We start from the raw sequence: 21,835 nt of genomic DNA on the forward strand, positions 1-21,835 counted from the left end.
GGTGAGAATAACAACACAGTCTATTATCTGGATTGGTCGTGCAAAAGAAACTGTGGCCACATGACTCCTGGTAAAAACTACATTTATTCTTAATGGACTTGTCTGCAGAGTCTGTGATGATAAAATGCACAGAATTCCGTTGAGCATGAAAAAAAAAAGAATCGGTTGAACAGTTGCACCAAGAATTTGCTACACGAGAGTGTTTACTGCCTACAGCAATGTGAGTTCCTGCGGCGACACTCGCCTCAGTAGGCCACGGATCCAGCGTCGGGAGTAGAGACTCGCCCTTCGTAGAGGCGGCAGCACATCATCTTCCCTGCCTGAAATTTCCTAATAATCTTTCGAAAAACCTCTCTGGCACCTACCTTCCACACTGCTGTCGTTCTTATGGTTCTTTAGGAACGACTTACGTCCTAATTAGTGTTGCCAGAGGTTCCGATATTCGCGGGATGTACCGATATGTGCAATGATATGTTCGGCGTGAGCCTTACACGCAACGTCAAATGTCCCGAATTTTGGGCACTGCTAAAGCGCCCCCTGTACGGTTAATAATGTTGCACAATATAGGTAATATTTTTGAAGTTATTCCTAGATTGTGCAGTAATATTGTGCAAAAATATAGCGGCTCGGAATGCTATACGATAGAGTCACTGCTGTTGTGATAATTGCCATACCTTCTTGCAAGCAGAAGGAAAGATGGTGAAAGATTGGTTCAAGGAGTGTCAACGATCAGTCATTAAGATTTGTTGAGAGAATTGAGGTTGAACGAAAAAAAAATTATCAAAATATTGTATATGTTGATAATTCAAAATTTGATACTACTGTAAATGATGGTCCCTATACATAGGCACTTGCCTCCTCCCCTCTCTCCCAACCCCCTCTTCTCACCCTTGCAGTCTGGAGTACGAAGTTTTTATTCATTACACTTTAGAAGTGATTCCGCTAAGCTTCTTGTTTAGCCAAATGTAGCACTACGTGGCTGATACAGAGAGGCAATTGCACGGCTGTAACAACTGTCGTATAATTTAACTGCGTAGGCTTTTGCGCCCAGTGTCAGTTGACGTAAAAGCTATCTGAGTATCGTACCGCGTCGTAATGTAAAAAACTTTCCTGCGGAAATCAACGTTTCGATCGCGATTACAGTGGCCTCCTTCTGGGTCTTTACATTCTTTTGGGCCGTTAATTATGACGCAGTACGATACTCAGATAACTTTTTTGTCAACTGCTGAATAATTGAATCCTGCGACAAACACTAGATATTTTAATTTATCTTACTTGTAGTTTGTTAATGTCCGTAGGCATTGTTCCATTTTGCACAAAAATACACGCTCTAAAGTGTTATTACAGTCTGTTTATTGACAAACAATACGAGACCGTGACTGCCAACCCACTTTGTGAAAACTGCACATCAATAGCACTTTCCATTTCCGCAATATTTGCGGTCACGTTTTAGGTGATTTACTCAGTGTATACTTTTATTCTTTGCATAAATTAATTTTTTAAAAACATCTTCCTTCGTGGCCGTTCCCTGTAATTTCTGAAAAACAAATCATACGATTGATTTTTTAACATTTCTGTTTTTATACTCATCTGCCCAAACATTCCACAATATCGTCAATTGTGTATACATTTCGATTCACTCTAATAATAGTGCTCTTTCGTCTTGTTTTGAATTCATTTTCACCAAACCAACAGCGAACACAAAGATGGCCTGTAGCACGCCAGAGACTGCCCACAGACTGTGCAATATTTACAAGCAGCACTAATACAGGAGATTCCTTGATGATGTTGCATACTTTCACGGACGATGAAGTACATTAACTCGAAGTAAGGGACCCTGGTCCGAAAACGACCAGGTCGAAAGTTATAAGTGTAAATCGTTCTGATGTCTCTGACAATGGGATACATGCACTGTAGTCCAGTCAATTTGCAGAAATACCTTGCAAAAGGCGGGGTAGAAGAGTTTATTTTTTCAACTCGTTCATATGGTTGGAAATATTAGAAAACCGAGTTTTGCCAACAAAATTTCGCTTGGGAAAACTTTCTGCAGTCAAAAAACTTGGAAAATTTCGGCCTTTTTTCCGTTTTTTCAAAATATCTCAGTTTCATTTGCTCCTATCACTTCAACGTCTATTTTCTTTTTTAAAGAGCTCAAAATTCTCTACAAATTTCATTCTTGCCATTTTTTCTACTCCCAATATCTAAGGCGCTACAGCGCCTCAAAAAATTACAATTTTTCTAATTTTGAGCGTAGTGGTAAGATACCTTATTTTTGAACACTATTTTCTCAGTTTCTGTTTGTGTAGTATAAATACATTATACATCATGTTATGTGTTGGAATTTACCACCTCACTTCCAAGTATTCAATTTTTCTGTATGCAACATGAGGATTGCTGGGCACCCAACTCAGTGTTGCCAATTTAGCGACTTTGTCGCTAGAAATGGCGACTTTTGCCTTCGTCTTAGCGACAAAAAAAACTTTTTAGAGACAAATTATTTAGCGACTTTTCTGGCGACTTTTGGAGTACTGACGACTTTTGAAGTACAAATCAAAACTATTTTGGGCCAGTATTTTCATTAACAAAACTAAGATTTTAACTATAGAATGGGCACTACACTGACTTTGTTCTAGATTACTAAGTTAAATTAAGTTCTTAGCAGATCATGTAGCATTGTTCAGCATTTAGTAAACCTGAATGTGGGAATTGCCTACAGAGTAAGCAAACCTTGACTATAGAACAATCCATTTTCATTACCCACTAGCCTGTTATTGTCGATAGCGTATCGATCTATAATTCTTTAACTTTTGAACTACCTTTATTTTTCGAATTGACAAAAAACATACGAAATATTAAGTATAATAAAATACATTTCTGTCCAGCAACCTCTAATTATTCGAAATGTTAACTAGCAGTCAAATTATTACCACATGCACGGTGGTAACGCAAGAACAATTCGGTAGGGGTATCTCAGACATTACGTTTTAAACAATGAACAATAGGACTGATATCGAGTTACTGAGTAAGTAGATTGTTTCATGACCTCTAGTTCGCCTAAGTTTTAATGTATTTTCAGTGATTATAAATTGGTGAAACTTATGTTGTGGTGGCCTACATAATGGATTTACCGCAGAAGAAGAAGCAGTACGCTCAAAAATATCGGGATCCGTGGGAAGCAGAACCTGAATTCAATGGGTGGCTGAAACCAGTCGTTGGAGACTTATCAAAGGCAAGATGTCAAGTATGTGCAACAGTTTTTTATGCTAAATTGTGTGATATTAGAAAGCATTCGAAAACTATTAAGCATAAACAAAAAATTGATTTAAAAAAAAAACACAAACCACCTTACCTGTGAAAATTGTCCCGAAAACTACAGTTAGAATAGCAAGCAGAGCGGAAGGCGCCCTTTCTTTATTTATTGCTGAACATTGTTCTATTTTAGCTGTGGATGATTTAGGAATACTGTGCAAGAAGGTGTTTTCCGGTGATGAGGGCGCTAAAAACATGCATTTATATCGTACACAGTGCACAACATTATAACTGAAGGTTTGGCTCCATATTTTACACAATCATTGGTTGAAGATATAGGTAACCAAAAATACAGTGTACTAATAGACGAATCCACAGAGGTATCAATATCTAAATTCAATAAAGACTGCCAAGCAACGTTACGACCCTGAAAAAAATGTCAATGCTGAATGTTGAAGAAACACTAAAAGTGAATAAAAATATTGCTGTAGCGGATGTAGCCAAAGAATTGGGTTTTAGTGGCGATTTCGTAGACGGTATGCTGCAAGAATGGCATAATATCAACTTCATTAGGTGGAATAACACTACTAACACTGTTCGATTTTGGAGTGAGGTTTTGCAGTATAAAAATGCCGCAGGGGCGAATCCTTTTTCTTTGATTTCACAGCTAGCAATGACTGTTCTATGCCCACCGCATTCAAATGCAGAAGTGGAAAGAATATTAAATTCTATGAACATTATAAAAACCAAACTATGTAACAGATTATCGTTAAACACAATTAACGCTTTGATCATATTCAGAGACCAACTGAAGAAACAAAATAAAGATTGTGCATCTTTTGACATACCGTCGGACGTATTGGAGCTTATTGGAACGAACAAAAATTACTCTTTTGCGACAAAACCGGTCGAACTTTAACCTCATCTTTAGAGCGACGTTCAGCCCTCTACATCAACTACAGTTCTGTCAGAGCATGAAACAGAAGAGTTATTCGATCTTCTGAGTGACGACGATGAATAGCTCACATACCGGCATGTACATATTTTGTAGCCTAATTTGAGTTCTTGCTTTCTTTTGTTACAAATACAGTTGTATATTTCTAGTATATTTGACTACTGTGATTAAAACAACAATTTATGTGTTGTGTCAATGTTGATAACATGTTTAATTAAACGTTAGCGTATTTTATATGTATGTTGTTGCAAGCGATGCGTCATTTAATTAAGACAATATAGCAATTACATATGAAACAATTTTTATTAATACTTTATTAACCCCCCCCCCCCCCCCCCCCACTGGCTTATTGCACCATTCACAGCACGAAATTTTCGTTACACCCCTAGTAAAATCAGTTTTAGCGACTTTCTAGCGACTTTTGATATTGAATCTAGCGACTCGGGTTTTTTAGAGTTGGCAACACTGACCCAACTATTGTGATTCTTACATCACTACCTGAAGTTCACTATGGGCCACCTCAGCTCTGGTATTTGTAAAACTATAAATATAAAAATACATCATTAAGAGACATAGACACACACACACACACACACACACACACACACACACGCACACAAAATAAATTGTCCCAGGAAACTGAACTATTAGTAGCTGCAATAGGCAACCTAATTAGGTAGGTAGTTATTCTTGTGTATAAAAGCCACACAGTTGACATTAAAAATAAGTAGCTTTATTACAATTAAAATGCATTGTTAGTTACTAAAAACTGTTGACGGTTCTGGGTGTGTAATACTTGTAATATCGCACATTAGCGCACTTGAGACAGATATGATTATCACTTCCAGCGTTTTGATGGGCCAGGTTCCTCAGTGTCACCAGAAATACCTTGACTTACGGATTCAGGGTCTGTACCTAGAGTTGATCCCAGATTGACCTCTTCTTTAAACAGCGAGTCAGCCTCAGCAAGTTCGTTGATTTCGTCAGTGGTTTCCTCAACATCCTCCATAACATCTTCTTCACTGTCTTCATATAAAAATTTTGGTACGTTTTCACAGTTGACCCCAATACATTTCTTGCAAATTGAAGAACATTTCAAACCCGCTTTTCTGCAGAAGCACGCTCCGCCACAGTTCAGCTTGCATGAGCATGAAACAATATGAAGAAGTGCTTCAGGTGCTGGATCTTGGCTGATTATAATGGGTATTGGACCGTGGTCACTGTGATTCCAGCCCCACTTCTCAGGAGGTTTCCAGTTCCCCATCCAACTTTGGACTTGGTAAGTCCGAAACGAATGATGTGCAGCATCTAGTGTAGGTGGCAAACGAGCAAGATTCAGTTTGCTTTTTGTTGCAGACTGGTATCGCAAATGGTCTAGTGTGTGGGAACTGCTGACACCTCCACTATACAATGCGATAGTAACCTGTTTTGTTGCTGTTATTATTTCTTCACAGGTAGCTGTTCATTTTTCGCAACAATATTGCAGCACTTAATTTTTCCTTGACCAAAAAAAGCGGATTTTGTATCACATCCGCTAAAGGCGTGAGTGAACAGAATATATTCACTGTCAAACTTGTAAGATGCAGTGGAAAACCACTTGTCTTCCACATTTCCTCTTCCTGGCCTTAAGAAAAATAAGTTTTCAATGCCTTGCCCCAAACCAGTCATGAGCACAAGCAGGTCAACATCTTCTCCTGCAATGACAACACTTCCAAAATCTTTGCTTCTTGAAATGACAGATGTTACAATCATAACGTCAGCATCTTCTTGTGGCTGGTGCACTTCAACGCTACACTCCAGAAATTCCTTTTTAAGAAGTGTGATCAAACGCATCTTGTTTCGTTCGTTGTGCAAGAACTTGTCCTGAGGGACTTGGTTCACCATCTCTGATTCAACCACAACGTCAACCGAAGAATGTTTTTTGGACCTACGAATCCTCTCAGCACTCTTTCTGCTACATTTGTCTCCCTCACATGGATACCCATCAAATACAGTAGCAAATTGAGATCCAAATTGACGTTGCAGGTAAGAAACATAGCTTTGGGCTACAGAGTTGAAGCAAATATTTCGAGTCCAAGTCACTTTGTGGATAAGGTACCCTCCATCAAATTTTCGTGTGGCATATGGCAGTCTTAACTGCTTGGTTAAAAAGTCATCAGAATTCCCTTTTGCACATAAGAAGCATTTCTCTTTGAACTTAAACTGACCTTTTCCCTGCGACCGACGTAGCACGCCTGTTGGTTCCTGAGGATGTCGAAGGCTAACTCCTATCATTCTCTCATTAATGTACTTCTTGCATGCTTCATGCACCATCACTTCACTGAGCGTTTTCAAAAAACGGCTGTGAGCAGACTACCTGCATTTAGCACTACAATCGATAAGTGTGCTCAGTCCTTTCTTTTTCACATTGCATCCACCACTCACCACAGTTTTTTCGCAAATGAAACACAAATTCATGTCAGACATACTCATTTTCAGCACCACAACATATACTGAATGGAAGCGACTCCAAACTGTAGGACCCTTATTGTTGTGTGCTAATAGCTGTCAGCGCGCTGTGAACAATCACTAGAGATAATTGCCTTCCGCCCGCCTAAGAATAAATACGCTTTTGTCCGCTAAAGAACAATTCCTACATACTTTTTCTTATAACTGATCATTAACGTCAATCAACTGTAGAAAATGTACGGCACCTGCATGCAATCGTATTGCATATTGTAACACAAATAAACTTCACGCAATCCGACCTGAATGTGTTCGTAGTTACTGAATGTGATGCTGCTTGTCCTGGCCCTGCAGCAGAGTGATATGGTAAATTCCAATGAATAACATGATAAGTAATATGTTTATACCACACAAATAGAAACTGAAATAACAGTGTTCAAAAATTAGGTAATTTGCCACTTTGCTCGAAATTTGAAAAATTGGAATTTTTTGACGCGCTGTAGCGCCTTAGATATTGGGAGTAGAAAAAAATGGTATAAATCAAATTTGTACAGAATTTTGTGCTCTTTAAAAAAGAAAATAGACGTCAAAGCGATAGGAGCAAATGAAACTGAGATATTTTGAAAAAACTGAAAAAAGTCCGAAATTTTCGAAGTTTTTTGACTGCAGAAAGTTTCCCCAAGAGAAATTTTGTTGGCAAAACTTAGTTTTCTAACCTTTCCAACAATATGAACGAGTTAAAAAAATAAAATCTTCTACCCCACCTTTTGCAAGGTACAGGCTTTTTTTCTGACAGTTTCACTGGACTACTGGTATTGTTGTACCTTAAGAGCTATTAGCACAAAAATAGTTCATGTCTGATACTATGAAGTATCTCTTTTACTGCGAGCTTCTTGTCTTGTGTATTCCGGGGGGAAGTTGTATGAACCAAAACTTGAAAAATCGATTAGTAAATATGTGCTCTAAAATGCTTGCTTTAAGAGCTATGGGCACTTGCTCAGTAGAAGAACTGTGTTTCACAGTAGTAAGGATGAACAAGCTCTTAAGGTATGCATTTTAAGGCCCATATTTATTAGGCTTTATTCTTGTTTTTGTTCATACTACCACCACTGAAAATTGCCTACCCTACAGTCTTAGCAACGTGTATTCCACTGTCAGAACTATCAAAAAGATTTTCGCTTATATTTTTAGACTTGGTCATTTCCCGAACCACGTTCCTTGCGTCAAATGGACACCATCGGCCCTGAGAGTTAGTAATGTCATCACGAAATCATCCTTTATATTTTAAAAGTTTACGATGTGCTCAATAGTATTGCGAAACTTCGCAACTCACCCATACTTTTAGCATTATTGCGCTTCCTGAAATATCGCGCAACAATATAATAGTTCACAGAATGAGATTTTCACTCTGCAGCGGAGTGTGCGCTGATATGAAACTTCCTGGCAGATTAAAACTGTGTGCCGGACCGAGACTCGAACTCGGGACCTTTGCCTTTCGCGGGCAAGTGCTCTACTAACTGAGCTACCCAAAGCTGTGAGGATGGGGCGTGAGTCGTGCTTGGGTAGCTCAGTTGGTAGAGTACTTGCCCGCGAAAGGCAAAGGTCCCGAGTTCGAGTCTCGGTCCGGCACACAGTTTTAATCTGCCAGGAAGTTTCATAATAGTTGACAGTTTAGCGGCCGCTTACCCATACTTTTAATATTATTGCGCACCCTGAAATATCGCGCAAGAATAGTTGACGGTTTAGCGACCGGTTTTTAACAATTCGAAATTAATGCGTAGTCGCTTCAAATATGGCCGAGCACATTTAAGTTCCAAAACGAATTTCTGAACACCTAGATGACGGTAAACACGAGAGAGAACGATGCGCCGTGAAATCCCGCTCAGTCGTTTTTTTTTTTGTTTTTTTTCCCTGCACTTTACATATTTATTTTTATTTGATACAATTTATTTTTTTCGCAAGTGTGTTGTTATATATGGTTGACAATACCAATAAAATACACAACATACATAATGATAAGATGTAAGAAAGACAAGACACATGTTAAAAACATAGGAAATAATTGTGTGTGTGTGTGTGTGTGTGTGTGTGTGTGTGAAAGAGAGAGAGAGAGAGAGAGAGAGAGAGAGAGAGAGAGAGAGAGACAGAGAAGTTTATATATATATTGAATTGTAATTTATAGTTTTTTTTAAGAATTTACACTGTAAGTATCAAGGGTGATTTTCTTGATCGTTATGCGTATGTTTCGGTAATCTGTTGTATATATCGGATTCCGAGCGTAGCTGTTTTACAATGTTTTTCCTTGGGTATTTTCCATTTTGGTTGACGTTTTTTATTGTTAATTTATCCTGAGAGTGGGTGTACGGTGTTTGGTGTTGTTTAGTGTTAACTGGTCGCTTGCCACTGTGGCATGGCAAAATGGCGCTATCCAAAGCCATCGCGGCGGCAGCTGTGTTGCACCACGGGTCGTAGACGACAGGGGTAGAAAGACGGCTGTAGACGTGTGTGCGAGAGAATAGACGTGCTACGGTTGAGCGACTTACCGTTCAGATGAACCAAGGGCTAACAACAGTAGCTCCTCAGTTAGAGTTCAACGAACGTTGCTGCGTATGCGCCTTCACAGCAGGCGCCTAGTATGTGCACCTACGCTGACAGCTGATCGTCGGCGGCGAAGGCTGGTATTTGCACGCCAGTACCGTAGTGGGCGTTTGCTGAGTAGCGACAGGTCACCTTTTCAGGTGAACCACGTTTTATACTTCATCGGATACTGTATTAAAGAGTGTACCAACAGACAGAGCAACAGCCAGGGCAGAAACATTAGAAAAAGATCCGCCTCCACGTGGCAGGGACGGTAACGGAATGGGTGCTTGTCAAGCAAACCTAACTTGCGAGCAGCCATAACGGCTAAGAGACCTACACGCTGCCTGGCTTGTTCCTTGCCTTAAGTAGCACACGGCCCACCTTAGTAACCCAGGTGGTGGGCTACTCGGTAGTGTTTAAATGAAGAGAAATAAAAAAAGAAAAGAAAAAAAATACTTAACCGGATAGATGGCCATTGGCATGCGCTGTGTGAAACTTCTAGAAACAAACACACTGCAACAGTCCAGGCCGGAAGGCATTTCGTAGAAGATCTCGTCTTCTGAAAGACACAATAGATAAGTACATCTATCGTTGGGATCATGTCGACCCCTACAAGCTGTCTGTTTTAGCTGATGAGTAGTAGGACTGAAGTATATTTTCCACGTTAGATACTTTACGTACTTCACGTTTTTTTATAACGTCTTTAAGGTTGTTGTTGTTGTTGTGGTCTACAGTCCTGAGACTGGTTTCATGCAGCTCTCCATGCTAATCTATCCTGTGCAAGCTCCTTCATCTCCCAGTACCTACTGCAACCTACATCCTTCTGAATCTGCTTAGTGTATTCATCTCTTGGTCTCCCTCTACGATTTTTACCCTCCACGCTGCCCTCTAATGCTAAATTTGAGATCCCTTGATGCCTCAGGACATGTCCTACCAAACGATCCCTTCTTCTAGTCAAGTTGTGCCACAAACTTCTCTTCTCCCCAAACCTATTCAATACCTCCTCATTTGTTACTTGATCTACCCACTTAATCTTCAACATTCTTCTGTAGCACCACATATCGAAAGCTTCTATTCTCTTCTTCTCCAAACTAGTTATCGTCCATGTTTCACTTCCATACAGGGCTACACTCCATACAAATACTTTCAGAAATGACTTCCTGACACTTAAATCTATACTCGATGTTAACAAATTTCTCTTCTTCAGAAACGCTTTCCTTGCCATTGACAGTCTACATTTTATATCCCCTCTACTTCGACCATCGTAAGTTATTTTGCTCCACAAATAGCAAAACTCCTTTACTACTTTAAGTGTCTCATTTCCTAATCTAATACCCTCAACATCACCCGACTTAATTCGACTACATTCCATTATTCTCGTTTTGTTTTTGTTGATGTTCATCTTATATCCTCCCTTCAAGACACCATCCATTCCTTTCAACTGCTCTTCCAAGTCCTTTGCTGTCTCTGACAGAATTACAATGTCATCGGCGAACCTCAAAGTTTTTATTTCTTCTCCCTGGAGTTTAATACTTACTCCAATTTTTTTTTTGTTTCCTTTACTGCTTGCTCAATATACAGATTGAATAACATCGGGGAGAGGCTACAACCCTGTCTCACGCCCTTCCCAACAACTGCTTCCCTTTCATGCCCCTCGACCGTTATAACTGCTATCTGGTTTCTGTACAAATTGTAAATAGCCTTTCGCTCCCTGTATTTTACCCCTGACACCTTCAGAATTTGAAAGAGAGTATTCCAGTCAACATTGTCAAAAGCTTTCTCTAAGTCTACAAATGCTAGAAACGTAGGTTTGCCTTTCCTTAATCTTTCTTCTAAGATAAGTCGTAAGGTCAGTATTGCCTACGTATTCCAACGTTTCTACGGAATCCAAACTGATCTTCCCCGAGGTCGGCTTCTACCAGTTTTTCCATTCATCTGTAAAGAATTCGCGTTAGTATTTTGCAGCTGTGGCTTATTAAACTGATAGTTCGGTAATTTTCACATCTGTCAACACCTGCTTTCTTTGGGATTGGAATTATTATATTCTTCTTGAAGTCTGAGGGTATTTCGCCTGTTTCATACATCTTGCTCACCAGATGGTAGAGTTTTGTCAGGACTGGCTCTCCCAAGGCCGTCAGTAGTTCTAATGGAATGTTGTCTACTCCCGCGGCCTTGTTTCGACTCAGATCTTTCAGTGGTCTGTCAAACTCTTCACGCAGTATCGTATCTCCCATTTCATCTTCATCTACATCCTCTTCCATTTCCATAATATTGTCCTCAAGTACATCGTCCTTGTATAGACCCTCTATATACTCCTTCTTTGTTTAGAACTGGGTTCCCATCTGAGCTCTTGATATTCATACAAGTGGTTCTCTTTTCTCCAAAGGCCTCTTCAATTTTCCTGTAGGCTGTATCTATCTTACCCCTAGTGAGATAAGCCTCTACATCCTTACATTTGCCCTCTAGCCATGCCTGCTTAGCCATTTTGCACTTCCTGTAGATCTCATTTTTGAGACGTTTGTATTCCTTTTTGCCTGCTTTATTTACTGCATTTTTATATTTTCTCCTTTCATCAATTAAATTCAATATTTCTTCTGTTACCCAAGGATTTCTACTAGCCCTCGTCTTTTTACCTACTTGATCCTCTGCTGCCTTCACTACTTCATCCCTCAGAGCTACCCATTCGTCTTCTACTGTATTTCTTTCCCCCATTTCTGTCAATTGTTCCCTTATGCTGTCCCTGAAACTCTGTACAACCTCTGGTTTAGTCAGTTTATCCAGGTCCCATCTCCTTAAATTCCCACCTTTTTGCAATTTCTTCAGTTTTAATCTACAGTTCATAACCAATAGATTGTGGTCAGAGTCCACATCTGCCCCTGGAAATGTCCTACAATTTAAAACCTGGTTCCTAAATCTCTGTCTTACCATTATATAATCTATCTGATACCTTTTAGTATCTCCAGGATTCTTCCATGTATACAACCTTCTTTTATGATTCTTGAACCAAGTGTTAGCTATGATTAAGTTATGTTCTGTGCAAAATTCTACCAGACGGCTTCCTCTTTCATTTCTTAGCCCCAATCCATATTCACCTACTATGTTTCCTTCTCTCCCTTTTCCTACTGTCGAATTCCAGTCACCCATGACTATTAAATTTTCGTCTCCCTTCACTACCTGAATAATTTCTTTTATCTCATCATACATTTCTTCAATTTCTTCGTCATCTGCAGAGCTAGTTGGAATATAAACTTGTACTACTGTAGTAGGCATGGGGTTCGTGTCTATCTTGGCCACTATAATACGTAGCTTACCCGCACTCCTATGTTTTTATTTATTATTAAACCTACTACTGCATTACCCCTATTTGATTTTGTATTTATAACCCTGTATTCACCTGACCAGAAGTCTTGTTCCTCCTGCCACCGAACTTCACTAGTTCCCACTATATCTAACTTTAACCTATCCATTTCCCTTTTTAAATTTTCTAACCTACCTGCCCGATTAAGGGATCTGACATTCCACGCTCCGATCCGTAGAACGCCAGTTTTCTTTCTCCTGATAACGACGTCCTCCTGAGTAGTCCCCGCCCGAAGATCCGAATGGGGGACTATTTTACCTTCGGAATATTTTACCCAAGAGGACGCTATCATGATTTAACCGTACAGTAAAGCTGCATGCCCTCGGGAAAAATTACGGCTGTAGTTTCCCCTTGCTTTCAGGCGTTCGCAGTACCACAACAGCAAGGCCGTTTTGGTTAGTGTTACAAGGCCAGACCAGTCAATCACCCTGACTGTTGCCCCTGCAACTACTGAAAAGGCTGCTGCCCCTCTTCAGGAACCACACGTTTGTCTGGCCTCTCAACAGATACCCCTCCATTGTGGTTGTACCTACGGTACGGCTATCTGTATCGTTGAGGCACGCAGACCTCCCCACCAACGGCAAGGTCCATGGTTCATGGGGAGAGGGTCTTTAAGGTATGTAAAGAAATTATTAATGTTGTGGATAAAACGGCAGTAATAAATCCTTATTAAATTTTTAATATTTTAATCCCCCCCCCCCCCCAACTGTTCTCTTTTTTGCCAGAAGATACTCAAAACTGAAGTAGGTCCTGAGAACCCAGGTGAACCATATGCGTTACAATGTTTAGGTGCACCAGTTAGGGGTTAATTAGGTGATCAAAAGAACTGCTGCAGCTTTGAATCCAAACAGGAAGACTGTTGTGAATATGCGCAAGTAAATATTCCAGAAAGAAGCGGAAGTTGGTAATGCTTGGAAAAGGAAACCGTTGTTTGGATAAGCGGATTACGAACGTAGACTGATTTGCTAAAGAGGCCACACGCCGTTATATACCGGTTATTGCCGCAAAAAGAAACATCCGATACATAGTAAAATATGTATCTCATTTGAGGAAGCATGTCTTTTTGAAGGTCGTCGCACATGGCTATTTATAGCCCGACGTTCTTTTATAGTCTGTACACTAAAGGGCGAGCAGGCGAATGTCCTTGTCGACCCAGCTGAGTCACTAGGAGCAACTGCAGGCTTTTTTTTTTTTTCATTATTGAATTTCGATTCCCCCCGAAGGGGGCGGGTTGGCAGCAGCGTAGTATGCCGCTCTTCAGCCTACAGACTTGTTAAAAAGATTAAGAGAATAAATAATAAAAACATGCGATAAATCGGAGACTTAAATAAGAACAAAAATGGTTCAAATGGCTCTGAGCACTATGGGACTCAACATCTTAGGTCATAAGTCCCCTAGAACTTAGAAGGACTTAAACCTAACTAACCTAAGGACATCACACCCACCCATGCCCGAGGCAGGATTCGAACCTGCGACCGTAGCAGTCCTGAGGTTCCGGACTGCAGCGCCAGAACCGCTAGACCACCGCGGCCGGCAAATAGGAATATGGCGAAAAAAAATCGTGGAAACCTAAAACATAGAACAAAGGTATGATGATGCGAATAAAATACATACGAAGCAGATAGGTAAAATAATAGACAGACAATTAAAAAACACGGCGACAGTCTGGTTTCTGTTCGCAAAAGACATAAAATTCACACCCAGCGTCAGCATGATTTCTGTTCGCAACACTAGAAAGACGAACAACACTGAACATTCACTGGAACACTGCACTAAAAAGTTGGCAAATGTGACATACCATAGCCGACAGCAGGTGGGGGGAAACTGGACAGACGATGGGAAAATAAAAAAGGGGGGAAGAAAAGGAAAAGCGTGGGAGGAGGGAAAGGAGCTGATGGAGGATGAGGACCCATAAGAGGGGTGGGGGGTGCTGGGCAGACGCGAGAGGGAGTGGGGAAGGCAGAGGAGGGAATACAAAAGGACTGGGGGGGGGGGGACAACAACTGCAGGTTGTTCCAAGAGTTTATATAGACCGTTCTGCAGCGCATCTTTTGAATTAGCGGCGACGCGAATGGTAGACACGTCGTTAAATGCATTTATACTGTAAGGGATACGGAAATTTGTAACTATTATGACTAAGAAACACACTCGAACAGAATCTACTTAAATCACTACTCGCTGCGCTTCACTGATAGGTGTGTAATTGATGTAACCATTGAAAGGTGGATATCATGCCAGCTTTGCAACAGCGTTCGCGGGAGCTCAGGATTCGCAGCGGTAAACACGGCGGCAGTTGGATGGACCGCCGCCGCCGGTGTGTTGTTTACATTGCGTGGAGAGGTGAGCCGGCGCGGGTCGGGCTGGGCTGTGCTGCGCTGCGCAGTACGCCATGTTGGCAACGAGACAGCTGCGCGCGGGACAGGACAGTTGCCCCGCCAGCCGCCATGTTTAGTTCCCGCGCCAGGCCAGTCGGCTGGTAGGCCCGTACGAGCGCGGACGCGGTTCGGTTACGCAATGACGGCGACGTTTCCAAGGAAGTGGTCGCAGCGCGAGATCATGCGCCTGCTCGATCTGTACGAGCAGCACGAGGTGTTGTGGAATCCCACCAACCTGTACCACCGCTGGACGGCCGTCCGCGAGGGGGCACTAAAGCGCATCTGCGAGAGCATGCGCATGCCCGATCTCACGGTGGGCGAGGTGAAGCTCAAGCTGAAGGCGCTGCGCTCCACCTACAACCAGGAGCTGCTCAAAGTGAAGGAGGCGCAGCGCCGCGGGGGACCGCCGTTCCGGCCCCAGCTCGTGTGGTACGACAAGGCCGACTCCTTCCTGCGGTCCGTCATCGTCGAAAGGAGCGGTTCCACTGCCAGGGTAGGCAGAGCGTTTTTACAGGGTTTCCCCTTCACAAAGTCACTCTCGTGTGGTGAGGGAAGTTAAGGATTCAATGAGGGTGCGGGTTAACTGGCGATTCTGTTCCGGAGTGGTCTGTACATTCGCTGGATAATAAGCCAAGTACGCTACCTATTAACCATTGGTAGTTTTTTATTTGGCGTTTTCATAATGGAATTTCCATTTTTTCATTCCAGCACGAGTTTGACAAAATATGCGCTTCATGTAATGAGTAGCATCCTGCCTCAAGTGTGGATAAAAGCAAACTAGTTCGTTTACGTGACGTGGAGGGAAAGGGACATCAGTACTCTGCATGGCAGCTAGTACTTGCCGTTCTGCCACAGAGTAGAATTTCTTATCGTTCCATTCGCGTATAGAGGGTAGGACTGTTTAAATGCTTTTGTGCGTGCTGGAAGTGGTCATTCCGGTCTCTACAGGGACGAAACGTAGGGGGCTTAATACTGGCTCGTGGAACATTGAAAGTAGACTATGGTGGCGCAGTTGACGTCTCCTTTCCAACGCCTGCCACCAGTCAAACCTGTGCGATCATGGCGCTTTTCGTTTGTTTTTGTTAACAGTTTTCTAACTGGCTTGATGCGGCTCACCATGGCTTCCTCTCATGTGCTAGTCTCTTCATCTCAGAGTAGCATTTAAATCAATTGTTCTCAAATTATTTGGAGGATATATTCCAATGCCCCACTAGGCTGTTTGCCCACTTATACCAGGAAGGTTATTAATCCCTTCATATCCTCACATCCTGTCCCTTCTTGCCAGTATTTTCCACATGCTTCTCTGCTCGCTGATTCTGTCAATATTCTTCAAACTTTCCGATTCCCTTCTTTTCCGGTTTTTCCCGTAGTCCGTGATCCACTTCAGTATGATAGTGTGCTCCAAACGTACGTTTTCAGAATTTTCTTTCTCTAAGGCCACATTAGTAGTGGACTTCTTTCTAGCGAAGAATGCCCCATTTGTCTGCGTTACTCTACTCGTTATCTCCACCTTGCATCGTCCGCCCTACGTTAATTTGCTTGCAAGGTATCAAAAATATTTTTGCACGTGGTTCATAAATTTGACGTTAAACTCGTTCCTACTACTTCACAATGCTTTCGTCTTTCTCTGATTTGCTCTCAGTCCATATTCCATGCTCTAATTCTCCCTCACTCTTACTTATTTGTATTTATTCAGCAGACCTTCTTGATCCATTTTGGTACATATTCCACGCACTTCACCAATATCGTTTGATGAGTCGTACGTGTGTTTTGTAAATAATCTCGTGTAGATTGACTGCACATTCCCACTTGGCAACAAAAGAAACTGAGTTTGTTAGACGTTGTACCCAAGATTGAGACCATGTGGTCAATCCATTTCATATCGCCACAAATTGTTACACGCCTGTATTTGTATCTGTTGATTGATACCATACGACTCATTTTGTATGAAGGATTCGGTTTTCTATTTCTGAACATGTATTATTGTGACTGAACGCATAAACTAACGTCAGTTTGTTAAACGGCTCATAGCAAGTTTTAAAGGAGCTGTCGAAAAGAAGATAGCAATACTGTGACACATGACGAATCTTTAGTAAAACAGTAAAAAATCTGTTTGTGGCAAGAGGATGAAACTACTTTGCAGGCGATATAATTTAGTATTTTTCAGCATTTTTTCACTTGGGACAGAAATTTAAGATTTTTTTGAATAAAATCGGCCAGTGCGGAGGTTGGGTTTTAACTCTTTGACTACCGACGGGACGTATTATGTTCCACGATAGGTTTTTAGAGAACCAGTTGGAATTTGCATGTATTAATGTCCCACTTGTAAAGAAAGTTTGCTAATAGTTAGCGGGATTCCTATAACTACAGATTGCACATGTAGGTTGCGCCGTGCTCAAGTTTCATTGTTAATCCTCGTCTTGGTATTGTCGCATCGAATTAGTTCGCACTTGCAAACAGGCATCCCAATTATGCGACGTGCAAAGCGGGCTGCCTTCTTGCCGTCGTGCCAGCGAACTGCACCCACATCACAGTCGAAGCCCATATAGTGCACATGTAGTGTGAGTTACAAACTTGGAGAGATGTTCTGCCCACTGATGTATGTGTGATTTCTGTTCGTGTTCCAGTTTCTACGCAGTCGTCTTCTGAAATGCTGGAGACACTTAATGAATACTCCTGTATGTACCACACCCCTCCCCCAACCCCCTTGGAAAAGATTCAGCGGGAACATGGCAATAATTAAAATAACCATACAGAAATGATTCTTATATGACATTGGTAGTCTGTTCGTACCATTCGACCGTGCTTGTTGTACCTGCGCTATCAAGTTCCTTTGTTGTGTGAATATGTGAATATTGTAGCTGCAGTAGTAGGTCAGTAGGAGTGTTCACTTGTGGATTAGTGTAAAGGATGAAGGCGTGCACCGGTATCATAAAACAAATTAATCGCACGACTATTGTCAAAAAGTAGAGGCAGAGACAAGTAAAATTTACGCGATCGTCATTTCATCATGTGTGCTTTATAATCAGCTGGTCTACACTGAGGTATAAGGCATATGTTACAATATGCTTGTCAAAAGGCAGGTTATTGCCAAACCAGTATCATCGTTTGAAAACATAGAGTTCCGTTTGATAATGGACTGCTTCAGGGCCGAGAAGTGACGTTTAATGTGAAAGTGATTTGTCAGATGCGAATATTGTTCTTGTTCTGATCACTTCATTGAAATCCCACACCTGCACCTTGAAGGTTCAATAGTTGTGCAACACTATTAAGTCAGTAGAAAAAGTTTGTTATTGGTTGGAACGTAAACTTCTTCGGTCTTTTCCGATCAGCCGAATGCTGCCTACAAAGCTTTGCCAGAAGCGATCTGTTATCGTGAGACATGTCGCCAGTCCCTACAGCCGTTATTGTTAGTACAGCTTGATGACGCCTCTGTATCTTTATTCAAGCAGCCCTTCATTTGGTCTTAAGAGTCGCAATTGATAACGTTCTAGACTTTCCTACCTCATAAAAAAATCTGAGGTACCGGGAATCGAACCCAGGTCCTTACGCGTCGGAAGCAGCAACGCTGACCATCCGATTTGGAGGCGGTCGAATGTTTGTTATGCAGACGGATTGAGCAGAGGGAAATATAGCTGGAAGTCTCGCTATTAAAATATGTGTGACTTTGGCCCATTATGCCGATATGTCCCTTCGCGTTGCCAAAGTTCCACGCTTAAGACTATCAATAGGTGATCATTCGAATGTGCGTTGTGGCAAGACGCACAGTTTCGCATGCGAAGTGTTCATGTCATTGTTTTTGGTTCAAGTGGCTCTGAGCACTATGGGACTTCACATCTGAGATCATCAGTCCCCTAGAACTTAGAACTACTTAAACCTAACTAACCTAAGGACATCACACACATCCATGCCCGAGGCAGGATTCGAACCTGCGACCGTAGCGATCGCGCGGTTCCAGACTGAAGCTCCTGGAACCGCTCGGCCACACCGGACGGCCATTGTTTTTGGGATGGGTGATTCATAAACTGAACACATTTTCGTCGCGGTGCGGTTCGAGAACACGTAGTTCCCTTGTGAGCATGGCCTGCCAGAGATGGAATGCCGTTGTCTTCCTCCGATTTTTGTTGTCTTCCTCTGATTTTTGAACTATCAGCCAGTGACGGGGGAACCTATATAGGGTGTCCCAGGAAATGATCAGTATTCAGGGATAGGACAGGAGCAATCATTCCAAGCAAAAAAAGTAGTTAAAAATTTATAACTTGAGAGCTATGAGCACTTTTCCAATTGATGAGAAGTTTTACAGTAGCAAAAATGAACAAATGCTCATAGTTCTTAAGGTATTCCCATGTTTACTAGACTTTCTTGCTTCGAATGATCGTTCCTGTCATCACTGAATACTGAGCATTCCTTCTGGGACATCATGTAGCTTAACATGAACATCGGACCACGGTGAACTTGACATATCAGGGGAAAAATAGAATCACCAACTGGGGATCGAACCGCTTTGGGTTTGTATGTTGGTTTTACCCACTGAGCCACCGTGTCACGCATGCAATGTACTTACTGATACCTACAGTGAATCACTATAATACTCGGACATTATGATATGTTAGCCTTTTAGCATCATAACTTTATTCATAACAAAACATATAACTATTATATTCTGTGATGTGTCTTGTAAATAATAGCATAAACTTTATTAAGATAACGCACATAAGTTCTTTTATAACACTATTTAAATACAACTCGGTCCTACGTTCACGTTACATTAATATTCGGACACTTTGCAGAACTAACCATTTCTATACAAACTTTTGTGGAACATAAGATGTTTCAGTATCTTGTCGTGTAGCCATTCTATCACTTCTTTCAAACGCTGCGGCATACTGCAAATGATCTTTTTTAAATAATCCGCATGTAGGCTGTCCCATTCTTCTTTTAATCGACGTTTCAGTTTCCTTGGACGATACTGGTGTTTTTCTAATACGTCGCTCCACTTCTCCCCCCACAATCTCAATGGGATTGAGATCTGGTGATTGAGGTGGTGGTTATAAGACTTTGGGGCAATTGATTACAAATATTCCCGCACAATACGACCCTTATGTTTCGGGTCATTGTCCTGGTAAAACTTGAATGTGTTTGATAGTCCCATGGTTTCAGCACTTTACGTAAATTGTTCTTTAATATGTTTAAATAGACATATTTGTTCGTAATACTGTCGATGAACACCAATTCGCCCGGTCGAAATAGGGCAATTCTGTGCCAAGTGGTCTAATATCGAGAAATGTTCCCACATGACCATCATGGATTTTGATGAAATTTTGTATGAACATTCACACATGTTCTCAATGAACACTGGTAAAGTTTCAGTTTCAGAAATTCAATACTTTCGGGGATACAGTCACTTGTTTAAGACCATAGCACAGCTTTCTGTAGTGCGTCCTTGAATTTTCAGCAACTTTGAGATGAGATATCTCTGTAAGTATTTGCATGAAAGAAACAAAACTTGGCCATCTTATACAACTATTAAAGCTCTTTAAAGTAAAATATTAAGAAAAGGATTGAGCAATTTTCATATAATGTGAAGCAAAGTTGGGCGAAAAAATAGCTGTTAAAAAAAATGCGAACTTTAGTTTTTTAAATCTCCAAAAGCAGTTGTGGGATGTACATGAAACTTTCGACACCATAACTCACCAACACAAGGTCTTATAATATAAAATTTCATTCTCCTATTGCTTTCCATTATTTCACAAATCTAGGGTAAAGTTAACGATTTTTCAAACAGTGCTAAAAATGGGTATTTTTAGTCAAATTTTTCAAAAAAGCGTTTTCTCCAAACTCTTCTAAACTATGGTCATTAGAAAGAGCATATTCTAAACTATCTATAAAAGTGGATTTGGTTTTGCAATGCAAGCATATAAGGCCCTAAAAAGTAGCATCATCAAAGAGACGCACTGGAAGTTTGAACACATTTTTCTGGCACTCAAATTATACCTGAAACCTTTTATTATGACTAATAAATGTATAAATGTTTATTAGTGCCTTGAGTAATTGAAATAAAAAGATCTGGTAAATAGACAATGAGACTGTCAGAAAAACTTGAAAACTATGAGAAGTAGCCCTTCTGTTTTTACCGTAAGTGTTCATCTGCATAACTCTTCTCATTAGTTAGAGAGAGAGAGAGAGAGAGAGATCATAAAGAATTCAATGAATAGTAGCTTCATATTTTTGTACTTCTCAAAATTGTAAATATTTATAAGTGCAAAATGAAGACCTAATTTTTGGATTCAATTGTATAAAACATTTTTGCAAAAAAAAAATCGGTTTGCTTGAATCATGCATCAAGTGATGTAAATTTTCCAATCAATATTGCAGAGATTTTAATACCTAGGTGTTGTAACCTGTGAATTTTTGTCTTAAAGTTATTAGGGAAACATGTGAAATTCGTTGGTTAAACATCTAACAGTTTTAATATTGTATTTAATCACACTTAAATGTAGCCTACTACCTTGGTAAATACGTAACCACCAGTTTCACAGAGAAAATTCACAAGATTCACTGTTTATAGAAAATATAATGGCAACAATTACTTTAACAGATTGTTTCATTATTGTGAGCCTTGTTTGAATAATCAGTATTTCAGTGGTGTTTGCAGCATAGTGAGTGGGTTCTCTTGACTGAGTGTGGCTTGTTAAGTGATTCGTAAGACCATCAAAGTTTCTAATCTAATTTACAAAAAAATGTTTTGATTGTGTCTTTTATAGCCTATATCTCTTATTAGATTTTTCATTGGTATTATACATTGTGTATAATTTCATTCAGTAGCAATTTGTCTGAAATTTAAGAAGATTATAATTTGTACTTAGAGGCCAA

The 21,835-nt window shown here is 40.7% G+C and overlaps 1 protein-coding gene across 5 annotated transcripts in view; it reads left to right on the plus strand.

Annotated features, from left to right (window-relative positions):
- The window catches only part of LOC126100822 (protein bric-a-brac 1-like), a 485,405-nt gene that overhangs the window by 113,531 nt on the left and 350,039 nt on the right, over positions 1 to 21,835 (plus strand). Inside the window, exon 1 of one of the 5 annotated variants that reach the window (XM_049911455.1) lies at positions 15,074 to 15,455. The exons of the other annotated variants lie outside the window; for them this stretch is intronic. Coding sequence (XP_049767412.1) covers positions 15,102 to 15,455 — 354 coding nt within the window. The 5' untranslated portion in view covers positions 15,074 to 15,101. Of the gene's footprint in view, positions 1 to 15,073; positions 15,456 to 21,835 lie in introns of those variants that run through there. 5 annotated transcript variants of the gene reach the window in all.

Source organism: Schistocerca cancellata, chromosome 9 (genome assembly GCF_023864275.1).
Source record: "Schistocerca cancellata isolate TAMUIC-IGC-003103 chromosome 9, iqSchCanc2.1, whole genome shotgun sequence".
NCBI lineage: Eukaryota > Metazoa > Arthropoda > Insecta > Orthoptera > Acrididae > Schistocerca > Schistocerca cancellata.